General features: G+C 41.8%; 1 protein-coding gene across 2 annotated transcripts; it reads right to left on the bottom strand.

Annotated features, from left to right (window-relative positions):
- Positions 1–1299: 1299 nt before the first annotated feature.
- LOC146578025 (NLR family CARD domain-containing protein 3-like) lies at positions 1300–26277 on the bottom strand. Of its 2 annotated transcripts, XM_085256209.1 has the most exons (10): positions 26174–26277; positions 23608–23725; positions 23422–23523; positions 16145–16223; positions 14960–15182; positions 13063–14866; positions 11775–11948; positions 8848–9021; positions 2642–2688; positions 1300–2493 (listed from the first exon to the last, which is right to left on the bottom strand). In XM_085256209.1, exons 2-10 carry the CDS (start codon positions 23694–23696, stop codon positions 1970–1972), a joined length of 3216 nt encoding a protein of 1071 aa, XP_085112335.1. In that variant the 5' UTR covers positions 23697–23725; positions 26174–26277; the 3' UTR covers positions 1300–1969. The 2 variants fall into 2 exon arrangements, with proteins under 2 accessions (XP_085112335.1, XP_085112327.1); XM_085256201.1 differs by having other exon boundaries at positions 13063–15182.

The raw sequence follows: 26277 nt of genomic DNA, 5'->3' as shown, positions 1-26277 counted from the left end.
CCCACACTTTGGGAAGGTCTGCATTAATGCTGTTGCCGTTGATCTGTTTCATTGAAATCCGAACTGACTTTCACTTAAAAGTTGATGTTTTTCAGTAAAACTATCAAATCTTTGTGCAAAGAGTTTTTCAAGCACTTTAGAAAACTGTGATACCAATGATACCGGTCTATAATTGTTAAAACTATGTCTGTCTCCTGATTTATAAAGGGGGATAATGTTTGCCACTTTCATTCGGTCAGGAAATAAACCTGTATAAAACAAAAGATTAAAAATATAACAGATAGGTTTGATTATACAATCCAAGGTCTTTTTTACTATAACCATGTCTAACCCATCACAGTCAGTGGATGTCTTATTTTTAGATTTTACTGCAATAGCTATAATTTCTTTTTCAGTGATATCCCCTCAAAACATAGACTTTACCACTCTATCTCCTTTCCATTTGTCATTCTGAATCATCCTGTTTTGTAATTAAGTTTGCCAGATTTCTCATAATTAATACTAACTTATTTTTATAAACTTTATATTTCATTTCAGCAGGCTTTGTTCTAAGTTTTATATAATCTCTATACAGTTTATTTTTCTTTTTACACACATTTTTTAGCCCTTTTGTTATCCATGGTTTACCAGTAGTTTTCTTTTTCTTTTGCTTATATAATACCAGTGGACACACAAATAACATCAGCTTAATTTTCTCTTCTTCAGTAAGTCTGGCCCATTAGCAAGCAGACTTCTACCATCCTCCTGAAGAACTGTGAAGCAGGTTTGTCATTCCAAAATGAATAAATGCTGCTTTTACAATCACCTGGAATTGCTCTGTTTTGGCTTTCAGCTCATGTGCACCATTGATAAGCTGCAATCAAGATCAGCAGCTTTTTAGCATCTATTTTTATCAAGACTTGATTCTTCCTTTCACTCATTTTGTTTTCTCTCTGATCCTTATTTATCTTATCCTGCTTTTGCACAACTTCATCTGTTTCGATTTTCACTTTTTGCACTTGTGCTTACTTCTTTGAAATGACAGTGTTTTTCCCGTACAGCTCCACGCCTTGGTGTTCCCCTGGACAAGCTGGATGAGGTGACCAGGGAGAGGGAGGTCTGGGCTTCTCTGCTTCAGCTGCTGCCCCCCCATAAACACAAGAAAATGGATGGATGTATATTTCTGAGTGAAATGATGGCTGAAGTTAGATAAAGTTCTTATCTGCCTGCTAGTGAAATGGTGATTATTTTGGACTCAAAATTACATGTGTAATAAGTTAATAAGAAAAGTTAATAAGAAAAGACTTTTCAAATGGCTGCTGCAACTTTGCTATTTATTAGATAAATCAGATGCATACAATAATATTATGACTGCATTAGATATTGTCAGCTCATATGGCTGAAGGTATACAGAACAGTTTCAAACATCAACTGATTGAATCCATGAATTTGAAAACGTGCTTCTAAGTGAAAGATACAGACATGTACAGACTGTTCAACAGTCAGAGTAAAGTATTTGAATTGGAGAGTTACAAGTATTTACTTGACCATAAACTGTGTTTTGAACGTCATGCTGATGTTGCTACTAAAAAAGTTCAGCAAAGACTGCTCTTTGAGCTCATCTGAGATGTTGTCCTTGTTTTACACACGTTTTATTGAATCTGTTGTGTCTTTCTGTATTGCTGCTTGGTTTTGTAACATGACTGTGAAGAACAAGGATCGGCTGGGACTTTTGGTAAAAACTGCGAGCACAATCTCAGGGCATTGGCAAGATGGACCTTTGGCCATTTATAGCAAAAATATGCTTATGACGACTCATTATATTATTAATAGTTTTAACCACCTAATTCCAAGTGAGTTTGACTTGTTGCCCTCTGGATATAATTTTATAAAACCTTTGAGGAAGACCAAAAGATTTCCCCTTGTGGGACGATAAAGTATTTGAATTGAGTTGAATTGCTTCTCTAACAGGACACTATTTACACTCAACTCAGCACAGACACACTGAGGACCCAAACCAGACTCTGAACCCAGGATAAAGAGTTTGAGTGAATGTGGTGTTGAAGGTGTGGAGGTGGATCAGAGTGTCAGAGGAGACTCTGTAGAAGGACAGAGTGCCAGCAGGACAGTCCACATACACTGCTACTCTCTTAGAGCCAAAGGAGGAGGAGATGGCTGATGTTTCGTTATTGTGCCAGACAGAACGAGGACCATCATCAGAGCAGTTCAGACTCCAGGACTGATCATTAAATCCAAACTCAGCATCTTTACTGTCTCCTTTCCTTCTAATGCTTCTGTAACTCACTGATATATAAACGTCTCCTCTCCACTCGACCTCCCAGTAACAGCGACCAGTCAGACCATTTCTACACAGCAGCTGAGGCCAATAACCAAATCTGTCTGGATGATCAGGATATGACTGAACCTCCTCCACATGTGTCACCTTCCTGTTGTTGTCAGACAGTTGGAGCTTTGTGTGCACTGTGTTTGTGTCGATTGTGAGTTGACAGGAATCTGATGGAGAGAACAAACACAATCCAGCTGCAGTTATTGATCCATCATCTGTTCATTGATTGACACTTTGATGATGACTCCTGACATGATGAAGATGGTTGAATGTGTGCTGCTTTGTTTTCATGAATCCCATTAAAAACACACTTACACTTCCTCAGACCTGGTCTCAACCATCGGACTCCAGCAGGCTCCACCCTGAAAGGAGGAGGGGGGTCAGAGCAGCACAGTCAGCATGCACACATGGACAATACATGGCTCTCATACACACACTGTTAGACACTGATAAAGGAACAGTCCAACATTTTCACAAATACACTTTAATCCATACATGGATCAAACTGCTGATGATTTGGACTGATCCTGGATCTGTCAGTACACCACTGTATTTAATGAAGTTGTCAGGTTTCATGGGTGAGTTCAAGGTTGAGGGTGAATTCATGATTTGGTTTTGTTTTATGAAAAATGTATCCCTAGCTTTTCTTGATTATCATTTCGTTTCCCTTTCTAATCCCTCTCTAAAAGCGCTATACAAATACAGGCCATTTACCATTTACTTCCTTTTGAGTTATGGTCAGTTTTTTTTCCCCATTTTCCCATTAATTAGATTTTGTTCAGCTGTGATCCCCGCCTTTCCACTTTGCCCTCTTTTACATTATTATATGTATATTTAAGTTCTTGGTTTTCATCCCCTCATGCTGTGTGGTCTTGCCCTGTTTGATTTTCTCATTTGTGAATATCAGCAATTAGTGAAGCCTTGAAGCTTGTATTGAAAAAAGATTAATTACTCAATGGTTTTCAACACAGTCCTCTTTGGTGGCATTTGGTAGAAAATATGAAGAGTAGCTTTAATCTGGAAATGAAAACAAACTGTTTCACTATGATCACTCTGTCTGCAGAGCTCAGTTCATAAATTCTATTTAATATCAAGTGAAAATTCTGTGTGATATCAGGCTGCCATTGTGGTGCTTTGAACATTTAATTTTGGGGGTGAAAACATAATGTTGTGACTATTTGATTAATAAATAATTTTGATGATGGTGTCTTCTTGCAGATTCATTGTCACTTTCTGTCAGGTAGTCACACTGTCATGACATTCTTATGGCAAAGGCAAAAAACTTTCCCTTTTTAAACGTGGTCGGGTTGTTGAACTGCATAAGCAGGGACTTTCACAGCACGCCATCGCTGCTGACGTGTGATGGAGTAAGACAGTCATTTGGAATTTCTTAAATGATTCTGAGGGTTATGGAACAAAACTGTCAAGTGGAAGATGCAAAAAACATTTCACCAGCACTGAGCCAGAGGATCCAATTGGTTGTCCATCAAGACAGTGGACGATCCTCAACTCAAATTAAGGCCATTACTGGTGCCAACTGCAGCCCTATAACCATCTGACGGCACCTGAGAGTGAAAGGCTTCATAAACAAATAACGTCTTCAAAGGCCTCGTCTCCTTGAATGCAACATAACTGAACTTTTAGACTTTGCAAGAAAGCATCAAACATGGGACACTGAAAGGTGGAAGAAAGTTTTATTCTCTGATGAGAAAAAAATTTACTTGGTTCTGGTGGTATCCAATGTTACTAGCATGACAAGCAGATCCCATGTAAGAGGTTTTGTACGCGCCACAGTAGAGGGGACACCATAATTGTCTGGGGTGCTTTTTCCTAGTGAAACAATGTGCTCCAGGACAGATTTAAAAACACAGACTGGAATAGGTTCACCCACACAGACCTGGACCAGTACGCCTCATCTGTACTGGATTACATCTCCGAAACCACAGACAGTGTCACCACCCAGAAACGGATCACCATGTACCCCAACCAGAAGCCTTGGATGAACCGGGATGTTCGTCTTCTCCTGAAGGCCCGCAACACCGCCTTTAGGTCAGGAGATGCACACGCCTACAGTACAGCCAGGGCTAATCTATAGAAGGGCATCAAAAAAGCCAAACACCATTACAAAAAGAAGGTAGAAGAACACTTCTCCAACTCCAACCCCCGACGCATGTGGCAAAGACTCCAGACCATTACAGACTACAGGACCACCAAACCCTCCCCCGCATCCTCTGATGTCCCCTTCCTCAACGAGCTCAACAACTTTTATGCTCGTTTTGAGCGAGGGAACCCCACAACCACAACCAAAGCAGACATGACGCCAGACCACCAACCTCTGACTCTCTCCCCCACCGATGTAGGAGCGGTGCTGAGCAGGATCAATGTCCACAAGGCTGCAGGTCCTGATGGCATCCCCGGGCGTGTTCTCAGAGCATGTTCTGGGGAGCTTGCAGGAGTGCTCACAGACATATTCAACCTGTCCTTGGCCCACGCTGTGGTACCGGCCTGCTTCAAATCCACCTCCATCGTCCCGATACCCAAAAACTCCAACCCATCTTGCCTCAATGACTACCGCCCAGTAGCACTCACCCCCATCATCACTAAGTGCTTAGAGCAGCTGGTCCTAGCACACTTCAAATCCTGTCTCCCCCCCACCCTGGACCCCCACCAATTCGCATACCGCCAGAACAGGAGCACAGAGGATGCAGTCTCCATCGCACTGCACTCTGTCCTCTCACACCTGGACAACAACAACACCTACGCCAGAATGCTGTTTATAGACTTCAGTTCAGCATTCAATACAATCCACCCCTCACAACTCATCAGGAAACTGACAGACCTGGGCATCAGCTCCCTCATCTGCAAATGGTTACTGGACTTCCTGACCAACCGCCCCCAACATGTCCGGCTGGATAACCACTGCTCATCTACCATCACGATGAACACCGGTGTACCACAAGGCTGTGTGATGAGCCCTTTCCTCTACTCCCTCTTCACCCACGACTGCAGACCTGCTGATGGTTCCAACACCATCATTAAGTTTGCAGATGACACCACGGTGATTGGCCTCATCAGTGACAACGATGAGGCCGCCTACAGGGAGGAGGTGGATCGTCTGGCTGAGTGGTGCGACACAAACAACCTGCTGCTTAACACCGAGAAGACCAAGGAGCTCATCGTGGACTACAGGAGGAATGCTGACCCACATCCACCCATCCACATTAAGGGGACGGCTGTGGAGCGTGTGAGCAGCTTCAAGTTCCTGGGAGTCCACATCTCCGAGGATCTCACCTGGACGACCAACTGCTCCAAGCTGGTCAAGAAGGCTCACCAGCGCCTCTTCTTCTTGAGGACTCTGAGGAAGAACCACCTGTCCTCAGACATCCTGGTGAACTTCTATCGCTGCACCATCGAGAGCATCCTGACCAACTGTATAACAGTCTGGTACGGGAACTGCTCTGCCTCGGACCGGAAGGCGTTGCAGAGGGTCGTAAAAACTGCCCAGCACATCGCCGGAGCACCACTTCCTGCCATAAAAGACATCTACAGGAAGCGGTGTCTGAAAAGGGCTGGGAAAATCATCAGAGACCCCAGTCACCCATCACATGGACTCTTCACCCTCCTGCCCTCTGGGAGGCGCTACAGGAGCCTCCGGACTAAGACCACCAGGTACCGGAACAGCTTCTTCCCCACAGCTGTCAGACTCCTGAACTCTGCCTCCTGACATCTGACCCACGTTAAACTCATGGACTGAACATACACACCCCCACAATGGACAACTGTACCCTCAAACACACAATAATAACATGGAGTGAACCACCACTCACAACCACTAGCACTTTATATAGCCTCTGTAGAATTATCCACATATCTCACTTATCTTAACTGCACTACTGTATAGCTCTGTGTAAATAATCATTCTGTACATTCGATAATCTTTAATCCTACAACTGTTTACAACTTGCATAGTTCCCATTTCTGTATAGCTGTATATCTCAGATTCCTGTAAAGTTATTTATTTCATATTCTGTATAGTTTTTCATATTTATATCCTGTTCATAGCCTGTACATAGCTTGTACTCACTACAGCCTGTACATACTTAGTTATAGAATATTCACAACATACTTCATACCGTGTACATTATAACATAATAGACCCATTTCTGTAATATACTTACATATCTATATTATTGCTAATATATATTGTAATATATCTATATCACTAAAGCACTTCTGGATGGATGCAAACTGCATTTCGTTGCCCTGTACCTGTGCATGTGCAATGACAATAAAGTTGAATTCTATTCTATTCTATTCTTTGTCTCACTCCCATTTCTTCTTGTTGCATGTTTTTCTGTCATTTCTCAAGTGGTCTTAAACTTTTGTTCTGGAGTGTATAATAATGTACAACACACTGTGGTAGGCTGGGAGTAATGCTTGCCCTCCACAAAAGCATGTGGAGGTCAAGCCTCAACATTTTGGAATTGAACACTGGACAGCTGGTAAGAATTCTTTCATTTAGAAAATCCAAAATCAGAGTGATTTGATATGAGCTAGTGATCTGAGTGACTTGATATTGAGTGAGTGACACTGTGAGTAACACTGAAGGGAAATTAGTATGTGGAAAGAGTAAATTTCTTTGGAATGGCTTTAGAAACTTCTAAAATTTGAATTGAAATGACATATCAACTACGACAGTCCTACAACATCCAGAGCCTGAAGGAGCTCAGTGTAAACCTCATCCACCCTAGACGTCCAGTCACCAAGAAGTTGTTAAACTATCTCAGTGACCTTGCCGCCAGTAATGGCGAGTCATCTCCCTTGTCCCTATACTTTGCTTCCTCTAACAACAGTGTGGTTGCAAGATTAAGTAGGTGCTCTAAGTATTCCTTTCATCACCCAACTATATAACGATTTGGGAACACAGCTGAATTTAATTATAAATGACTCGAGAGGAAGCTTAATAATATCCTATCTGCAAGTCAAGTTAATTTTGTGGACCTTCTCATCTTTGAGGTCTTTGTAATTGTAAAGGTAAAATTTGTGTATGAGTATTAACAGCCACTTTTTTGAAGTCCTTATACATTATTCCAGACTTTAAAAATCGACAGGTCCCTGGGATTTATTTTCCAGCTCTCTAAAGTAAATCCCAGCAAATTCCCAAGTGCCATAGAGCAATAGATGCTATGGGCTTATCACGTTTGCAGAGAAGTACACTGAACACAGTATTTTTTAGAGTGAATTGTTAAATGGTGTCATTTTTATGCTTACCATCTCTACATTGTTTTAACTCTGTGATGAAAGGAATTCCTTTGTCCCCCTCCCCAGCCTCTCGAGGTTCTGGGGGGGGGGGGGGGGGGGGGGGGGGATGTAGTGTTTTATCACAAGCACATTCTTGTGAAGGTCTGTTTGATGTTTGGTAAGCTTCCTGCCCTTTGTATGGCTTCACTGTGTTATCTATGGTAAACCATACATTGGGTGTAGGGGAGACTACCCTCTTTATGACCAAGGATGTTGCTTCCTGCTTTTATGACTCTTTTGGTCAGCAGGAGCACACACACACACACACACACACACACACACGCACGCACACACGCACACACACACACACACACACACACACACACACACACACACACACACACACACTGCCTTGTCTTAGAACCATGTGGGCTTTGCTTTGCTGTGATGTGTATTGTGTGTGTTTTCCCAATAAAAGTCAGCGAGAGGAGGCCGTCGTTGGGGTCATTTTGTGGTAGATACCAACGAGGCCTCCCTTACAAGTAAATCGATCGATCGCTGACTGTCTTGTTTTCTTCATGATGAATAAGTCTCTAAACCAGCGGGGCTTGTGGAAACACAGACCCAATCAAAGTTCAAGCAAAGATGTTAATCTCGAGAAACACTATGGTCAGAAACGACCTCCCCTCCTATTCATTATTTCTCACTTTCTGACCATGGTGTCCAGTATTTCTTCATGTAAGTGATCACAGAGCTTGCCGTCATCAGCTTGGTTAATGTTTTTGTTTTCCTAGTGGCTTTGATGAACCAAAGGGATTGGAAATGCTAGAATTAGCTCATCTTGAATGAGCCCTTGATTTTTGATCTATTTTTAGTTATTTTGTCCCTATTGGCTGCTGTAGCCTATCACAGTTATCATAGAGCAAGCGGTGGGGTACACCCTGGACAAGTCACCTAACTGTTGCAGAGCTAACACAGGGAGACAAATAACCATTTACACTCACACCTGTGGGCAATTTATAATCACCAATTGTCCTAACCCCACTGACTTCACATTTTTGAACTGTGGGAGGAACATACATGGATCTATTTACATTTTTATCTAGACTTTATGAACAGATAGATTTATGAATAGATTTGGCAAAAGGCACTGTTCCCCCAGACAATATCTTATTTTTATATTTGACTGTTGGTTTTATTGCGAGCAAAGAAAAAAATGTTCTTAAAGAAAGTGTAACAGTTTCCAGCTCTTCCTCCTCTATCAGACATTCTCTCCATACCTGAGAGTGTCCAGTCTCCAGCCTGAATCCTTCAGTCCAGCCGACAGCAGCTTCATTCCTGAGTCACCTGGATGATTGTAGCTCAGATCCAGCTCTCTCAGATGGGAGGGGTTGGAGCTCAGAGCTGAGGCTAGACAAGTAAAGCCTTCCTCTGTGATCAGACAGCCTGACAGACTGCACACATAAAGCAGCTATTACTATGTGAAGATGTTAAATAATATGTATTTTTCTTTCAAGATTAGATTTATATAATTGAATGTACTGATGGTTCACAACAAATAGCATTAGTGATCGCAGGTAGTGTCTACATCTGCTTTTGGAAACTATAGAAACCACAAAATGAACCTGTAGTGTGAGGGATTTTAAAGGCTATGAAAAAGAGAGACATCATGATTTGTACACATTTCAAGCAAGGATTTGTACACATTTGTTTTACACTGGGACTTAAATGCAGCTTAAATTTGTGGATCAGTGGAAAGCTGGCAGCATTAAATCTGTCTCAAAACTCCACATGGGCATGCAACATGATCTGTGCGGATCATATTGTACACATTTGCAACATTTTTGATACAGATTTCTCTCCTTATTTTACAATTCTGTCCATCTTGGGATACACATATGTATGGGAGCAGGTTTTTTCGAACATGAACTACATGAAGACACGCTGCAGTTCTGCATTAATATTAAACTTACCTTTTGCAGCCATAAGCATGTACGTATGTATGAAATATGGAGGAGCTCTGCAGTGATGTTCAAAAACAGAAATTAGACTAAAAAGTGAGAACAGTATCATTTAATATATTTAAAATGTACTGAAGTCATAACTACACATAAATAGTTGTCATTACTATTCTATTTTAAAATTATTGGCCTACTGCTATGATCTATTTATTTGAAAGTAGGCTATAGTTTTCCACAAGTGTGAACTCAAATAAACCTGCAAAATTATTTTAAATTTAAAAGTAGCCCTGAGAGTGGGTTTTTTTCTCTTCTTTAAAGTGTGTGTTAAACAGTTTTAAAAGAATAAAAGGTCTTCTTATTAAGACATCTTATTATTCTTCTATCAAGTATATGTATCATCCTCTCTGAATTCTGAAATATGTCCATTTGTCACTCCCCCACCCACACCATGAACAGAGAAAGAAATGCACATTTAAATTCAGGAAAATCGATTCAATTTAATTAAATTGTTATAGTGCTAAATCACAACTGTTTTTGTTATTTCACAACAATTTCAGACTCAGCTTTATTTGAGGCTATCCACATTGAAATTTGATTAAAGGTTCCAGCTTCTTAACTGTACCATTCTCTTTTTAAAGGGACCAAAAGTAATTGGACAATGCACACAAAGGCTATTCATGGGTTTGTGTAGGCAATTCCTTTTTTATGTCATTATTAGTTAAGTAGATAAAAGGTCTGGAGTTGATTTGAGGTGCGGTGCTTGCATTTGTAAGATTTTGCTGTGAACAGACAACAGTGGTCGAAGGAGCTCTCCATGCTGGTGAAACAAGCCATACTTAAGCTGCAAAAAAAGAAAAAATCCATCCAAGAAATTGCTACAATAACAGGAGCGGCAAAATCTACAGTTTCATACATGCTGAGAAGGAGAGCACTGGGAACTCAGCAGAGCAAAATCACCCGGATGTCCATGAAGACAGTGGTGGGTGATCACAGTATCATTTCCATGGTGAACCCTTTTCACAATAGCCAACTAAGTGAATAACACTCTTCAGGAGGTAGACATATTGATATCCACGTCTATATCCAAGGAACTATATCTATATTGTGACTATTGGATATAACCATATCCAATAGTCGATATCCAAGAAAAAAGAAAACAGAAATAGGACAAATGGAAATAGGAAAAAAAAAAAAAAAACGAAACAGGAAAAAAGGAAAATGGAAATAGGAAAAAGCACTTCCCTTGTGTTTCTTCCCAGAAACACTTCCCTTGTGTTTCTGGGAAGACAATAACCCGACGGACCAGTTGCAGGAACCAAAATATGGTAAGAATTGCATTGTGAGACAATTAAAAGAAGTAGAGGATCTATCGGTTTCATTAGAAAAGAAAAGATGAGAGCTAAGTGTGTTAGCTTAACTATTAGCCTAAAAATCCATCATCAGTATCATATGAATCGTAACATCAAAACACGCTTACCTAGCATTTTCTGGTTCATGTCTAATCAATTTAATTGATTTGACATTATTAGGTATATTCCAATCAATGTACATTTGTATTATTGTGTAGTTGGTTATTTGAATTGAATATAAGGGAGTAGATCATAATTTTTCTGACCATCTGTTTAATGACAAAAGGATCCAGGTTCTCATTATGGATACTGAAAGTCGATTAAAAGGAGGCAGACCAAAAGAAATTAAATGATTTGGGGTGGAACATAATTTGTTTTCAAGAATACTTTCTGAACCCACTTTTCGAATAAAAAACAAAGCAGCGTCATTCCTGAAATCTTGCAAAAAATAATAGTTTAACAAATCCAATTGCTAACTGTCTGACAAGCAGTAAAGCAGAAGAAAGGATTTGACTAAAAATGGATGGAAAAAAAAAAAAAAAAACTACACAAAGGTTGAACAGGTAAGACCACAGACGATTGCAGATTTCAAATATCTAAGCTTCCCATGTTGAGCTTTGTCTTTTGACTTGGTATTCTAACTTAGTTTAGGTTCTCTTTTTATTCAGTCTTTCCTCAACCAGAATCCTAAATTCACAAAAAAACCCAAAAAATACAAACCTTGAAACAGAAGTCTATTTTTATGAAACTATTCTAAATTTATAAAATGGTAATATGAACAAGAAAAATACAAGAAAGAGAAAATAGTGCCACCTGACAACTCTTTAAGAGTCAGTTGTCTATGCAATAAAAAAAAATTTAAATGTCAGTGATCAGTGAGAAAGTCTTAATTCTGACCTGAGAGCTTCCAGTGAACATTTTGGACTTGCTAGTCCTGCAGACAGGAGTTTCACACCTGAATCCTCCAGGTTGTTGTTAGTCAGGTCCAGCTCAGTTACACTGGCGGACGGGCAGCCGAGGACCGAGGACAGGGCTTTGCAGCTTCTCTCTGAGAGGTTACAGCCACTAAGTCTGAAAAACAAAATTGTTAAACAATATTTGCAATGAGTTAACTGGTTGGAGATTTTTATTTTAAAAATAAAAGCATTTTTAAAGTAAAAACTAGACCAGAAAAAAATAATATAATTAATATGAAATATCTAAAAAAAAAAATGCATTTAATTAATATTCCATGTTTAACTTTGCGTCATTTGCACATTATCTCTAAAATTAGAAACATCCTTTTTCAAAGTGATGCTAAAAAAATACATCTCTTACTTATACACTTGACTGCTATAAATAAATATTATGATGTTGTCCTAAAAACTTCCTTTAAAGCCTTTAGTTGATCCAAAATTCTGCAACAAGATACTGACAGGAGCTAGAAAAAGAGAGCTTATTTCTACCTGTTAAAAGGGAGCTGTTCATTGACATTGACAATCATTCGCACTTACATTTACACCTGCATTCACACCAATGGGCAATTTAGACTAACCAATTAAACTATCCCCACTAACTGCATGTCTTTGGACTGTGGGAGGAAGCCAGAGTACCCAGAGAGAACCCACACAAACATGGGGAGAACATGCAAACTCCATAAAAGAAATACCCCAAACTGATAGTGGAAATGAACTCAGGACCTTCTTGCTGTGAGGCAAATGCTATTTAAACCTCCTTGAGCTGATTGTTGTGATTTGGATGAATGTAACTGAATTGAATTTGGTACTGAAAACAAACTGTGAACCTGTTAAAGTATTGTTTTTGGCCTGTGATTAAAAAGTGGAATCTTGTTAAATCACTGTACATTTTAGAGCCCAATCTTGAAAAGTGACATTTTAAAACATTGCTATCTCTTTCCAGTCCCTGGCATGACTCTGCTATAGCATTTTTGATCAGCTGCAGGCTTTTCAAGAAGTTTTTAGAACATCCTGACAACAAGAATTAGGCTCCTATCAGTACTAAAAGTATCATATAGTTGATTGTGATGCTAACAATAATTAGGCGCCTCTGTCTCCTATATAGCTGTATACTGTTTTAAAGAGCCAGAAAACCATTAATTTTTTTATTGATTGCAAATGGCTGTGTTGTTGTTAAGTAGAATTCACAGATAAAAAAAAGAAAAAGTTATAATCATGTATGTACTTACAGAGCTTTGTTGGAGGCTTTGACCACTGGCAGCAGCCTCAGAAGAGCCTCCTCTGAAGCAGAGTATTTCTTCAAGTCAAACACATCCAGATCTTTTTCTGATGACAGTAAGATGAAGACCAGAGCTGACCACTGAGCAGGAGACAGTTTATCTGTGGAGAGACTTCGTGAACTTATGGATTTCTGGATCTCCTTTACTAGAGAACGATCATTCAGTTCATTCAGACAGTGGAACAGATTGATGCTTTTCTCTGCAGACAGATTCTCACTGAGCTTCTTCTTGATGTACTGGACTGTTTCTTGATTGGTCTGTGAGCTACTTGCTGTCTGTGTCAGCAGGCCTTGTAGGAGACTCTGACTGGTCTCCAGTGAAAGACCCAGGAGGAAGCGGAGGAACAAGTCCAGGTGTCCATTTGGACTCTGTAAGGCCTTGTCCACAGCACTCTGGTAGAAGTGTTTCTCTGCAGATTCTCCTGTTTCAGACTTCTGGGAGGTTTGTTGTTCTTCCAGCAGATGGAGTCCAGAGTTGATGAAGGTCAGATGGACATGAAGAGCAGCCAGAAACTCCTGAACACTCAGATGGATGAAGCAGAACACCTTGTCCTGGTACAGTCCTCTCTCCTCTTTAAAGATCTGTGTGAACACTCCTGAGTACACCGAGGCTGCTCTGATATCGATGCCACACTCTGTCAGGTCTGATTCATAGAAGATCAGGTTTCCTTCCTGCAGCTGATCAAAAGCCAGTTTTCCCAGAGACTCAATCATCTTCCTGCTCTCTGGACTCCAGTGTGGATCTGTCTCAGCTCCTCCATCATACTTGACCTTCTTCACTTTGGCCTGAACCACCAGGAAGTGGATGTACATCTCAGTCAGGGTCTTGGGCAGCTGTCCTCCCTCTCTGGTTTTCAGCACATCCTCCAGAACTGTAGCAGTGATCCAGCAGAAGACTGGGATGTGACACATGATGTGGAGGCTTCGTGATGTCTCAATGTGGGAGATGATCCTGCTGGTCTGTTTCTTATCACTGAATCTCTTCCCAAAGTACTCCTCCTTCTGTCGATTAGTGAACCCTCTGACCTCTGTCACCATGCCAACACAGTCAGGAGGGATCTGATTGGCTGCTGCAGGTCGTGTGGTTATCCAGAGGCGAGCAGAGGGAAGCAGTTTCCCCCTGATGAGGTTTATCAGCAGCACATCCACTGAGGTGGACTTTCTAGGGTCAGTTAGGATTGTAGTTTTGTGGAAGTCCAGAGGAAGTCGACACTCATCCAGACCATCAAAGATGAACACAACCTGGAAGTCTTCAAAGCTGCAGATTCCTGCTTCTTTGGTTTCAGTAAAGAAGTGATGAACAAGTCCCACCAAGCTGAACTTTTCCTCTTTCAGCACATTCAGCTCTCTGAAAGTGAATGGAAATATGAACTGGATGTCCTGGTTGGCTTTGTCTTCAGCCCAGTCCAGAGTGTATTTCTGTGTTAAGACTGTTTTCCCAATGCCAGCCACTCCCTTTGTCAGCACTGTTCTGATTGGTTCATCTCTTCCAGGTGAGGCTTTAAAGATGTCTTCTTGTCTGATTGTTGTTTCTGGTCTGTCTGGTTTCCTGGATGCTGTTTCAATCTGTCTGACCTCATGTTCATCATTGACCTCTGCAGTCCCTCCCTCTGTGATGTAGAGCTCTGTGTAGATCTGATTCAGGAGGGTTGGGTTTCCTGCTTTAGCGATCCCCTCAAACACACACTGGAACTTCTTCTTCAGGGTAGATTTAAATTCACTCTGAATCCACTTGAATTGCCCCTTGGAATGTCCTATATGTATCAAAAAACAAAACAAAAACAAAAACCACACAATCAAAGATTTGTCATATGCATATGTTCCGAATGTATGTTGGTCTATCTTACTGTTAAGGAGACGGTCAGCCAGTTCCTTCTGATTCATTCTCCTCAAGACGTTCAGTGTGATCTCAACAAATGCCTCTCTGCTTCCCTGGTCTTCTTCCTTACTCTCCAATAAACCTTCACCCTCACTTCTACCCTCTAAGAATTCTGGGCAATCTGGACTCAAATCCTTCTGGATTTTTTTCAGTTCGTTCTTTACAAAAGTGATGATTTTCTCCTCCAGCATCTGGAACCAAAAGGTTGAATGAGTCACACCACAACGTCAATCAATTGCAGAGTCAATGGAAAGAGAAGAGAAAAAAGAGAAGCATACAAAACAGAAACACCAAATTGAACAATACACAAACTCCAGGAAAGACAAAAAACTTTAAGAGAATCTAGTAGTAGTTGTATTCTATTATATAAACATCAAGGCAGTATAAAGAGAGAAGTGGAGAGGAGAAGCTTGGTACATTACAGTAATTTTTCCTGTATCCTGAGACCATAGTAACATAAATAAGGGAAGCTAAAGGATTAGCCATCCAGCCAATAGTCTCTGTCACGCTACCAGGTTTAGTAAGAATTTTCTTTTGTGTGTGTGTGTGTGTGTGTGGGGGGGGGGGGGGGGGGGGTTATAGAGTCGTTCTGCAAGAACAATTTATTATTCATAGCTGAGGTTTAAGTTATGCCATGGTCAGTGAGGTGGCCCAATTATTAGATGCCCAAGTTATGGGAGGTAAATACTGACAATTGAATTCCACTCACTGAAAGGATGAAAGGAAAAATAACTGGAGAGCCTGGATAAACCCTATTGAGGTAGCATGGTCTCAGAGAACTAGCCTATGTGTATCTAAACATGGACACGGAAGAAAAAAGTCCCCTTCTTGGATACGGACTTACTTGATACAGAAAAGCCAAACACAGGTGCCATCATACCAGAGAAAGTGGCTTAAGACTTTTGCACAATATCATAATTTAACAAAATTTAAAGGATAAATCAAAAATATTAAGTCATAACATAACAGAAGAAAATGCAGGTCCCGCTTGTCTTCAACAATGCTGAGCTGTTTATCCAGTTTGGTTCACCTCAGCTCCTATATTACACTCCACTGGGCAAGTGGCTCTACATCCTGAGCCAAAACCCACAGACCCAGCATGGAGATGATTAAAGAGAATACATGTAAAAGTAGTTGTTGTACATGTACAGACCATAAATATGGAGTCCAGGTGTGTTTGATGGTTTTGGGCAGACTGACCATGGGGAACCTCTGAGGTCTCCTGGTCCACTCTGTGGAGGAAATCATGAAAAGTAAAAAGAATTCAAATAAAACTTAAAAATTCAAAAAAGAAAAAAAAAACACTTTGAAAAAACAGAAAAATTAAATTAAAAAACAACAACAACAACAACAACAACAACAACAAATAAACAAAACAATGAACCAAGATGGCTGCCCCAAAGATGGCTCCCTTTTTTGATAGCAAAGGGAGCAAAAGAAAAATATTCACTCTTAGACATCTCTGATTCAAAGACTTACTCCAGTCCAATTATTGAAGACAGTCTGTATTCAGGACTGTCCTATATTGAGTTGCCAAATACCATAGTATACCTCAATCTCAGATTAAGTGACAGTGACATGCAAACTTTTTTTTTTGCACTTATTCCATTTTATTTGGCTGTTTTTTCTTCAAATGAATGTTTAGGTACATATTAAAGTGTAATTCAAAACCTTTGTCTATTTCAGTGTAACAGTCCAAAGGATAACTTTTGGTTTTATACAGGGAGTTTCAGATCTCTTATCAAGCATTATGACAAATTATTATTTATTTATATATATATATATATATATATATATATATATATATATATATATATATATATATATATATCAAAATTTCAAAATCCCTGGTAGCCCTTCGGGCAGGGACTCTTCAGTTTTTGGTAGCCCAAAATAAATTTAAGTAGCCCGAATAAAAAAAGAGCAATTTTTGGATTAATGTTTTGTTTCCTTTACAATATTATACTTTAATGTATAATATTGTAAAGGAAACAAAACATTAATCAAAAAATTGTTGAAAAACAAATTACAACATTGTATAAAAATTACAATCATCAACTCAAATACTTGGTTCTAATTGAACAGAAATTTCTATGAACTTGTAAGAACTGTGTAGGACATGAATCAGTCTGTGTCAGATCCTGAATTTGAAATTTCCACTGAAGTCACGGGTAAGAGACAAGTGGAACCAAGATCGAGGCCATTTGCTTTTTAAAGTTTGCAAAGACTGCTAAATTTTGCCAGTGGTAGTTCACTCTTTGCAACATAGTAGCTGTTCTAAACAGATTTTTCAGGTTTATTTTTAGTATGTTATTTGCAATTGGTGTTTGTTCTGGGAAAGATATTGCAGACTGAGCAATAATGCATTTCTTGCATTTCTCATGGGTTCTAATGGGGGCCTTTCTTAAAATGACTGGTCCCAGTAACAAAGGCGCTTGTCGACTCAGAAATCGAGAGAAAACCAACAACACACCCGGCAGAACACTATGTTATTTACACGGGTGCAAATAAGTGGTCCGCATGTGCGCATTCGCTGTCAAAATAAAAGACGCGCACCAGATAAGAAGTTGCAGCGCGCGTTTGCGTCCATATAAAAAGCACTGTTTTTGTCCGCTAGAGTGGGATTTTCACGGCACATTCCGCACCACATCTCTGTGCGTTCATCATTTGTTTGAAGCCAGCTCACCTCCTGCAACCACTTTTCCGAGAATACGTGCTTCTTTTGTGGTTCGGACTCCTTCTGACATTTGTTTGGAGGTGGAGGAACACCACAGTAATTGCTTAAAGGAGCTTCTTCGACATCTTTAAGGAGTTCTAAACAAATGTCTGTCCTCCTCCAGAAAATCTTATGTATGCAAACACGCGTTGCAACTTCATATCTTGTGCGCATTTTTTTATTTTTTTTTGACAGCGAATGCGCACCTGTGGACCACTTATGTGCAGCCCCGGTTATATAGCTCGTCATATTGCAGCCACAGAAATTATTTTGTCCATGAAACCATAAAGCTGCACTTTCTTTTTGCCTTATAGTCTGATTTGTCATAATTTCTCCGTTTTGTGGTAAGCTTTTCTTTGGCTGTCACTTCTTCACCCTGACCTGTCTTATTTGGCTCAGCAGAACTAAAATATATATCCTGCTGCTTTTACACACACACACACACACACACACACACATAACGGTCAGCGATTCTCTGCGCGGTCAACCTCTCATATGTTTAAGCTTGCTGCGGGAGATTTCACTTGTCATGTTTGCATAGTAAGCTAATGATTGATAAGACGATGTCAGAGGAATTGGTGCGCAAATTATCATCACTCACCAATCAGTACTGTGTGTTTTTAAAGGGATGCCAAATGCTGTCATTTTTCTGTAAAGCAAATTTACCTTGCCTTTGGGTATAAATAAAGTTACCTTACCTTACCTCGCAGTTCGCGCGATTGCAAAGTGAAAGCAAAAAACAAGCGCAAATTCAAACGTGATTTCAATATGTCACATATTGACAGTACCTCACCGATGCCGATGACATAATTACCCAGCTACATTTCCGAAAGAATGCAAAAGCATTGACATATTGTAGCGGGTCAGGGATGTTCGGGGTTCTGTTTGTACAGTTATGTTTTGTTTATGTTGCCATGGTGACGCCCTCTCGCTGCGACAGTGTGTCCTTCCGGGGTCAGAGGGCGCCCTGTGCGTTGTTGTTGCTGTTCTGTTGCCGCGCTGAGCAGTTAGCTAGCGGCAGTGTTCTTCTGCAGATGTCAATAAATGGCTGTGCTCCCTGGCTAGCTCACGGGAAGCAAGACCAAATGATACCTCCGTCTCCTCCTTGTCTGAGCTCGCCACATTGGTGTCAGAAGTGGGATAGCTCACCCTCGCCGTAATGGAGAGAGACATTCAGAGGCTGGAGCAAGCTGTCGAGGAGAACATTCCCCACTTGGGAAACTGGCGATTGAAGAGAGAGGATGTGAGTGGCCATGTAAGTCCCCCGACGGGTCCTGATGGCACGAGCGCACCGCGGCGGCGGCCCGTCGCGACAGATGCTAGGGCAATGCTTCATGGGCTACCTCTGTCGACCCACACGCCGAGCCCCCAACCGTAGCAGTCATGCCTACCACGCCAGTTAAGGCACCTGGACATTTGCAGGACTTTGTGTGGGGTAATGGGGTCGTCGGGGACGACTGACCCCTTAGGTGGGGGCTATGTAGCGGGTCAGGGATGTTCGGGGTTCTGTTTGTACAGTTATGTTTTGTTTATGTTGCCATGGTGACGCCCTCTCGCTGCGACAGTGTGTCCTTCCGGGGTCAGAGGGCGCCCTGTGTTGTTGTTGTTGCTGTTCTGTTGCTGCGCTGAGCAGTTAGCTAGCGGCAGTGTTCTTCTGCAGATGTCAATAAACGGCTGTGCTCCCTGGCTAGCTCACGGGAAGCAAGACCAAACGATACCTCTGTCTCCTCCTTGTCTGAGCTCGCCACAATATATTTTTCCTTCCTACAATAGCCCGACGGGCAGGGCAGAGATAGATTTTGGTAGCCCGACTGGAAAAATCGCTAGCCCCGGGACGTCGGGCTAGCGATTTTGCAAGCCCTGAGATAGATAGATAGATAGATAGATAGATAGATAGATAGATAGATAGATAGATAGACAGATAGACAGATAGATAGATAGATAGATAGATAGATAAAAAAAAAAAAACACCCAGCACGCCCCTGCAGGCGGTTTATCCTTCAAGCTCGGGTCCTCTACCAGAGGCCTGGGAGCTTGAGGGTCCTGCAGTATCTTAGCTGTTCCCAGGACTGCGCTCTTCTGGACAGAGATCTCCGATGTTATTCCCGGGATCTGCTGGAGCCACTCGCCTAGCTTGGGAGTCACCGCACCTAGTGCTCCGATTACCACGGGGACCACCGTTACCTTCACCCTCCACATCCTCTCGACCTCTTCTCTGAGCCCTTGGTATTTCTCCAGCTTCTCGTGTTCCTTCTTCCTGATATTGCTGTCATTCGGAACCGCTACATCGATCACTACGGCCGTCTTCTTCTGTTTGTCTACCACCACTATGTCCGGTTGGTTAGCCACCACCATTTTGTCCGTCTGTATCTGGAAGTCCCACAGGATCATAGCTCGGTCATTCTCCACCACCCTTGGGGGCATCTCCCATTTTGACCTCGGGACTTCCAGGTTATACTCGGCACAGATGTTCCTGTACACTATGCCGGCCACCTGGTTATGGCGTTCCATGTATGCCCTGCCTGCTAGCATCTTGCACCCTGCTGTTATGTGCTGGATTGTCTCTGGGGCATCTTTACACAGCCTGCACCTGGGGTCTTGCCTGGTGTGATAGACCCCAGCCTCTATGGATCTTGTACTCAGAGCTTGTTCTTGTGCTGCCATGATTAGTGCCTCTGTGCTGTCTTTCAGTCCAGCTTTGTCCAGCCACTGTTGTGGCAAAATTCACTCACAAAATTGTGAGTGAGCCCACTCCCTTGGATGAGAAGCAACCCCACACATGAATGGTCTCAGGATGCTTCACTGTTGGCATGACACAGGACTGATGGTAGTGCTCACCTTTTCTTCTCCGGACAAGCCTTTTTCCAGATGCCCCAAACAATCGGGAAGAGGCTTCATCGGAGAATCTGACTTTGCCCCAGTCCTCAGCGGTCCATTCACCATATTTTCTGCAGAAGATCAATCTGTCACTGATGTTTTTTTGGAGAGAAGTGGCTTCTTTGCTGCCCTTCTTGACACCAGGCCATCTTCCAAAAGTCTTCGCCTCACTGTGCGTGCAGATGCGTTCAAACCTGCCTGCTGCCATTCCTGAGACAGCTCTGCACTGGTGGCACTCGGATCCTGCAGCTGAATCCTCTTTAGGAGACGATCCTGGCGCTTGCTGGACTTTCTTGGACGCCCTGAAGCCTTCTTAACAAGAATTGAACTTCTTTCCTTGAAGTTCTTGATGATCCTATAAATTGTTGATTTAGGTGCAATCTTAGTAGCCACAATATCCTTGCCTGTGAAGCCATTTTTATGCAACGCAATGATGGCTGCACACGTTTCTTTGCAGGTCACCATGGTTAACAATGGAAGAACACTGATTTCAAGCATCACCCTCCTTTTAACATGTCAAGTCTGCCTTTCTAACCCAATCAGCCTGACATAATGATCTCCAGCCTTGTGCTCATCAACATTCTCACCTGAGTTAACAAGACGATTACTGAAATGATCTCAGCAGGTCCTTTGATGACAGCAATGAAATGCAGTGGAAAGGGGTTTTTTTGGGATCAAGTTAATGTTCGTGGCAAAGAAGGACTGTGCAAGTCATCTGATCACTCTTCATAACATTCTGGAGTATATGGAAATTGCTATTACAAAAACTTAAGCAGCAACTTTTCCAATTTCCAATATTTAGTAATTCTCAAATCTTTTGGCCACGACTGTAGTCTTCTGGAGAGGGGTGGACTCCGTCTCAGTCTGAAGTTGCCCTTGGTGAGAGGCAGCGGGCTGGGGTGGGCTTTCTTGTATCCCCTCAGCTTGCTGTCTGTATATTGGGGTTTCTCCCGGTGGATGAGAGGGTTTGTTCTCTGCACCTTCGGATTGGAGAATGGATCCTGACTGTCGTTTGCACTTATGGGCATTTAAAATGTATAGTGAAGGTGCGCTTGGAATGTCTGGCAGAGACCCTGGTCCAAAAGATCTTCAACTCACACCTTCAGCAGAGCTTCAACAACCCTCCTAGTGCTGCGGCTGCAGTGATGCAGACGCTGTACCAGACCAGCGTGGTGTAAAGACAGCTGAGTGCAAAAGCAAAGCTCTCAATTTACTGCTCAGTGTCTTTGCTGTTCCCAGGACTGACCTAATCTGGACAGAGATCTCAGATGCTGTTCCCGGGATCTCCTGGAACCACTCTCCCACTTTCCATCTCACTTCCCTTAAGGCATCCAATTACCACAGAGATGACTGTTGTCTTCACTCATCACCCGCCACGCTTTCAGTCTTTGGTACTTCTTGAGCTTCTTATGTTTCTTATTCCTGATGTTACCATTACTTGGAATAGCCACATATAGCTACATCTATCACCATGGCCTTCTTCCTGTGCTTGTCTGACACTCTTTGTCCAGTTTGTTAGCCATAACCAGTTTGTCAGTCTGTATCTCGAAGTCCCACAGGATTTAAACCCTATGGGGTTTGTCCTATTTTTACCTCTGGACTTCCAGGCCATGCTCGGCAAAGATGTTCCTGTGTACTATGCCAGTCACTTGGTTATGGCGTTCTATGCATGCCCTGCCTGTTAGCATCTTGCACCGTGCTGTTATGTGCTGGATTGTCTCAGGGGCATCTTTACACTGCCTGCACCTGTGGTCTTGCCTGGTGTGGTCTATGGATCTCGTGCTTTGAGCTTGTTCTTGAGCTTCAGATTAGACTTGAAACTTTCCTTTTTGATAAAGCATATAGTTAGACCTGGATCAGATTACCCCAAATCCTCCTTTAGTTATGCTGGAATACGTCTAAGCTGCTCGGCAATCCTCATGATGACACTCATGCAACTGTTTCTTCTTCACTCACCATGTGTTTATACACCTGTCTGCATTTAATGTCTTTTGTCCTGTATTCCTCCTTTTTATATTCTGGTCTCACTTACAACAGACTCCAGAATATTTGTTTCCTAACCAACGGTGTAGTAAGATTTATTAGTAGGACATGTGGGTCAGATTGACTCTGCTGTGAGACACAACAACAGCCTAACGTTCCACACATCCTTGTGTCCCACTCTGAAACGTCCATGCCTCTTTTGAAAAGAAAATCTTTTTTTCCTTACTGAGGGATAACGCAGTCTGAAATACTCGAAACACACTCTAAAATGTCCATGCAGCAACACAGCCTACTGTGGAACACAGCTCAGCCTGTAAACAATAATTCACATCCCCCCACCCTGAGCCTAGCTGTGCTGCATGTTTCTTCCTGTTAAAAGGGAATTTTCCTTCCCACGCTTGCCAAAGTGCTAGTGGATCATATGATTGTTGGGGTTTTCTTTGTTTTCTTTGTAATATTGTAGGATTTGTACCTTACAATAGAAAGTGCCTTGAGGGTACTGTTTTTGTGATTTGGTGCTATATAAATAAAATGTAATTAAATAGCTATGAAGGGTTCTTCCGCTCCCATATGCTCTTCTAATATTGCGTGTCTCCAACGTATTTGGTGCTGCTGTACTCATATTGTCCACCTGCCATGTGTGTCATTCAGTGGAGAATATCTTGTTCATTCTCCTACTAATGAAACACCTAGTACAACGTCCATTTGTTACACATTCATTCCTGCGTTTGTGAAGAAAACGGCATTACATACATTAAGATAGAAATGTGTGAAGAAAGATGTGAACTGAAATTAATGATGCTGGATAACTTATTCAGAAGAACTGACTAATTTACAGCCTATAGACACATTACCTTTTTGCAGCAGATGAGCTTTGTTGTTTAAAAAATATTTCATACTCCTTTGACTGGTCACTCTGTAAGGACACAGAGCTGGGTGGAGGTCCAGGTTGGTTCCTGTGAATAATGATGGAGCAGTGATGTGAGTGCTGAGCTGTGACATGGAGAAGAGTCATGGACAGTTAGAGATGGTCATCTCACCTCTGAGCTTTGGTCTGGCTCTCATGTTCCCCACACAGAGTGCTTTTAGAGGGAGGGGCTCCCTCCTCTCTGTCCTCACACTGATCCATGCTGCTCAGCTCACACACACACTTTCTACCTGCAGAGGAAACACAAATCATTCATGTGCACATCAACTGAAATCCTCCTTTCCATCATGTGTGCTGGGGGGGGGGGGGTCTCTGTGCCCTGAGTGCTCACCTCCTCCTTTTTCCTTTTATATGAAAGAACTTTCTCGTGGGAAATTCAGACCTACCAGCTTTAGTGGCTGCATATACTGATGTCTGAAAGTGTTTTAAATTATCCTTAAAGTCTGGCCTTTCCACTGAGTTTGGTTCTATAAACAGAATCTATGATCATCTCCTCCACCTGCTGCTGTGGAGATTCAGAGAAATAAATCTACCATAAGAAAAGAGAAGATAGTAAAAAGAAACTGATCTTATCTTTTGTTATTGGATTTCTCTGTTTGGGAAATATTCCACTCATTCCACTTGACCTGGGTAGTGAATTCAATCAGGGCTTTTTTTATCAAGTCCTAGAGACACTAACATGAAAACATGTTGAGCAGCTCTCTGACTTGAAGAACACGCTTTAGCGTCTTTTGAATTTTTGTGTGTTGGATGTTGATGGTGTGTGAGCAAACTTTTAACAGTTATTTCAGTTAACTTAAGTCAAAAATGATGTTAGCCTTCATATAGATGTGATCTCCCTTTGGACCTCAAAGCTGAGCCTCACATGTTTTTGGTCCTGGGATTTTGATACAGCAAAGCAAAACTGTCAGAGTTTAAATACTCATGCTTGAAGATGAGGAATCATATGCAGACATTAGATACAGAAGGACTTATAATGTGGAGGGAGCTGCTTATTGGGGTTAAACCCAAGAAAAAAGAACACAAGCAGCTCCCTCCTCTATGTGACATCATACTCATGAGGAGGGAAACAAGCTTTTTTATGATGTTGGGTGCTTTAGCCAAGGATACTTCATAAAAGTTCAAACAAACAAAACTAGTAACCCCATGCAGCACAGCTGACCTTTGTAAGTATCAACAATAACAACATGCTATTTAACAGAGCCATATAAAGACTAACATACATCAGCAGTTTATTTGATTTGCACCCTAATTCACTGATCGGGCTGTGGTCGACTCCTTTGTCACGTGGTGTGAGCAGAATCATCTGCAGCTCAACGTGGCAAAGACCAAGGAACTGATCGTGGACTTCAGGAAGACCAGGAAACACTTGACCCCTGTTTCAATCCAGGGGGTCAGTGTTGACATTGTGGAGGACTATAAATACCTTGGAGTACACATTGACAATAAACTGGACTGGGCTAAAAACACCACAGCACTTTACAGGAAGGGCCAGAGTCGTCTCTATTTTTTGAGGCGACTGAGGTCCTTCAACATCTGCCAGAAAATGCTCAGGATTTTCTACGAGTCTGTGGTGGCCAGTGCGATCCTCTATGCTGTTGCATGCTGGGGGAGCAGGCTGAGGGTCGCAGATGCCAACAGACTTAATAAACTGATCCGTAAGGCCAGCAATGTTGTGGGGATGGAGCTGGACTCCCTCAAGGTGGTGTCGGAGAGGCGGATGCTGTCCAAGATAAAGACAATGTTGGATAACACCTCCCACCCACTCCATGACATGTTGGTCAGTCACAGGAGCTCGTTCAGTGAGAGACTGAGATTACCGAAAAGCACCACTGAACGACACAGGAAATCATTCCTGCCTGTGGCCATCTCCCTGTACAACGCATCCACTTAACACACTGTTTGCTGCTACAACTACACATGTTTCTTTTCCAAATATTTATTTATGAGTGACTTATGTATGTATGTATGTATATATATGTATATATTGTACTATTCTTAGTTAGCGTATTGTCTGTCTTGTCTTAATGTTGGTTTAAAATGGAGCACTGTAACAAAAAATTATTTCCCCCAGGGATCAATAAAGTATTCTGATTCTGATTTATGTTATGTAAATAGAAATGTCCCACGTCCTGTTATAACGCTAAAGACAAACTGCTAAAGAAGGAAACAAAGCAAACTTAGAGTTTCTTCACACACCAACTACAGGCTCCACGCCACACCCGGACACTAAACACGGACACACAGGTGAGCTGCTTCCTGGAAGGAGGCGGGTTTAAACCTGAAGCTCAGCTCAGGAGGGTTGGAGCAGAGCCAACAGTTGATGTCTCCACTTTCTTCTTCTTCTTTTTTGAAGAACAAGTTGAATCTATACCTAACACACATGTAAACAAAACATTCGTTTATGATGTCCGCTCTCCGTCTGCTGCTGTCCCTGCGAATAAAAAGTCCCGGAGCTCTCCGGTCGAGCTCAGGCAACATTCAGCGTGTTTTATCTGATCACACACACTTAGAGAAAATGGCGGACACACACTCGTTGAAAAACATTACACACTGACTTTAATGGAGAGACCGGAAATACAAACACAGTTTGTTGTGTGAAGAAATCCAACATGAGCTGAACAAACAGTAAAGTTCCTAAAGACAAACTGTTAAAGGAGGAAACAAAGCAAACTTACAGTTTCTTCAAACACACACACCAACAACAAGCTCCACTCCACGAAGCTCAGGAAAGTGAAAGTAAACTTTGAGCAGGAGGGAAACACCCAGAGAGGTAGTGATG

Source organism: Mchenga conophoros, linkage group LG3 (assembly GCF_057382185.1).
Source record: "Mchenga conophoros isolate Kocher_MC1m ecotype Shallow Benthic linkage group LG3, M_conophoros_male_GT1.1, whole genome shotgun sequence".
Classification (NCBI taxonomy): Eukaryota; Metazoa; Chordata; class Actinopteri; order Cichliformes; family Cichlidae; genus Mchenga; species Mchenga conophoros.
Note: the sequence above shows the minus strand (reverse complement) of the source record. Positions and strands in the feature narration are given on the sequence as shown.

What these genes read in the sequence shown, in the direction of transcription:
- LOC146578025 (XM_085256201.1), bottom strand. Translation starts at nt 23,696, where the DNA reads ATGGATCAGTGTGAGGACAGAGAGGAGGGAGCCCCTCCCTCTAAAAGC. An exon ending in AGCCAGACCAAAGCTCAGAG is followed by an intron (nt 23,524 to 23,607) that starts GTGAGATGACCA and finishes CATTATTCACAG; the next exon opens with GAACCAACCTGGACCTCCAC. An exon ending in AAAGCCTCCAACAAAGCTCT is followed by an intron (nt 11,949 to 13,062) that starts GTAAGTACATAC and finishes TTTGTTTTTCAG; the next exon opens with ACTTAGTGGCTGTAACCTCT.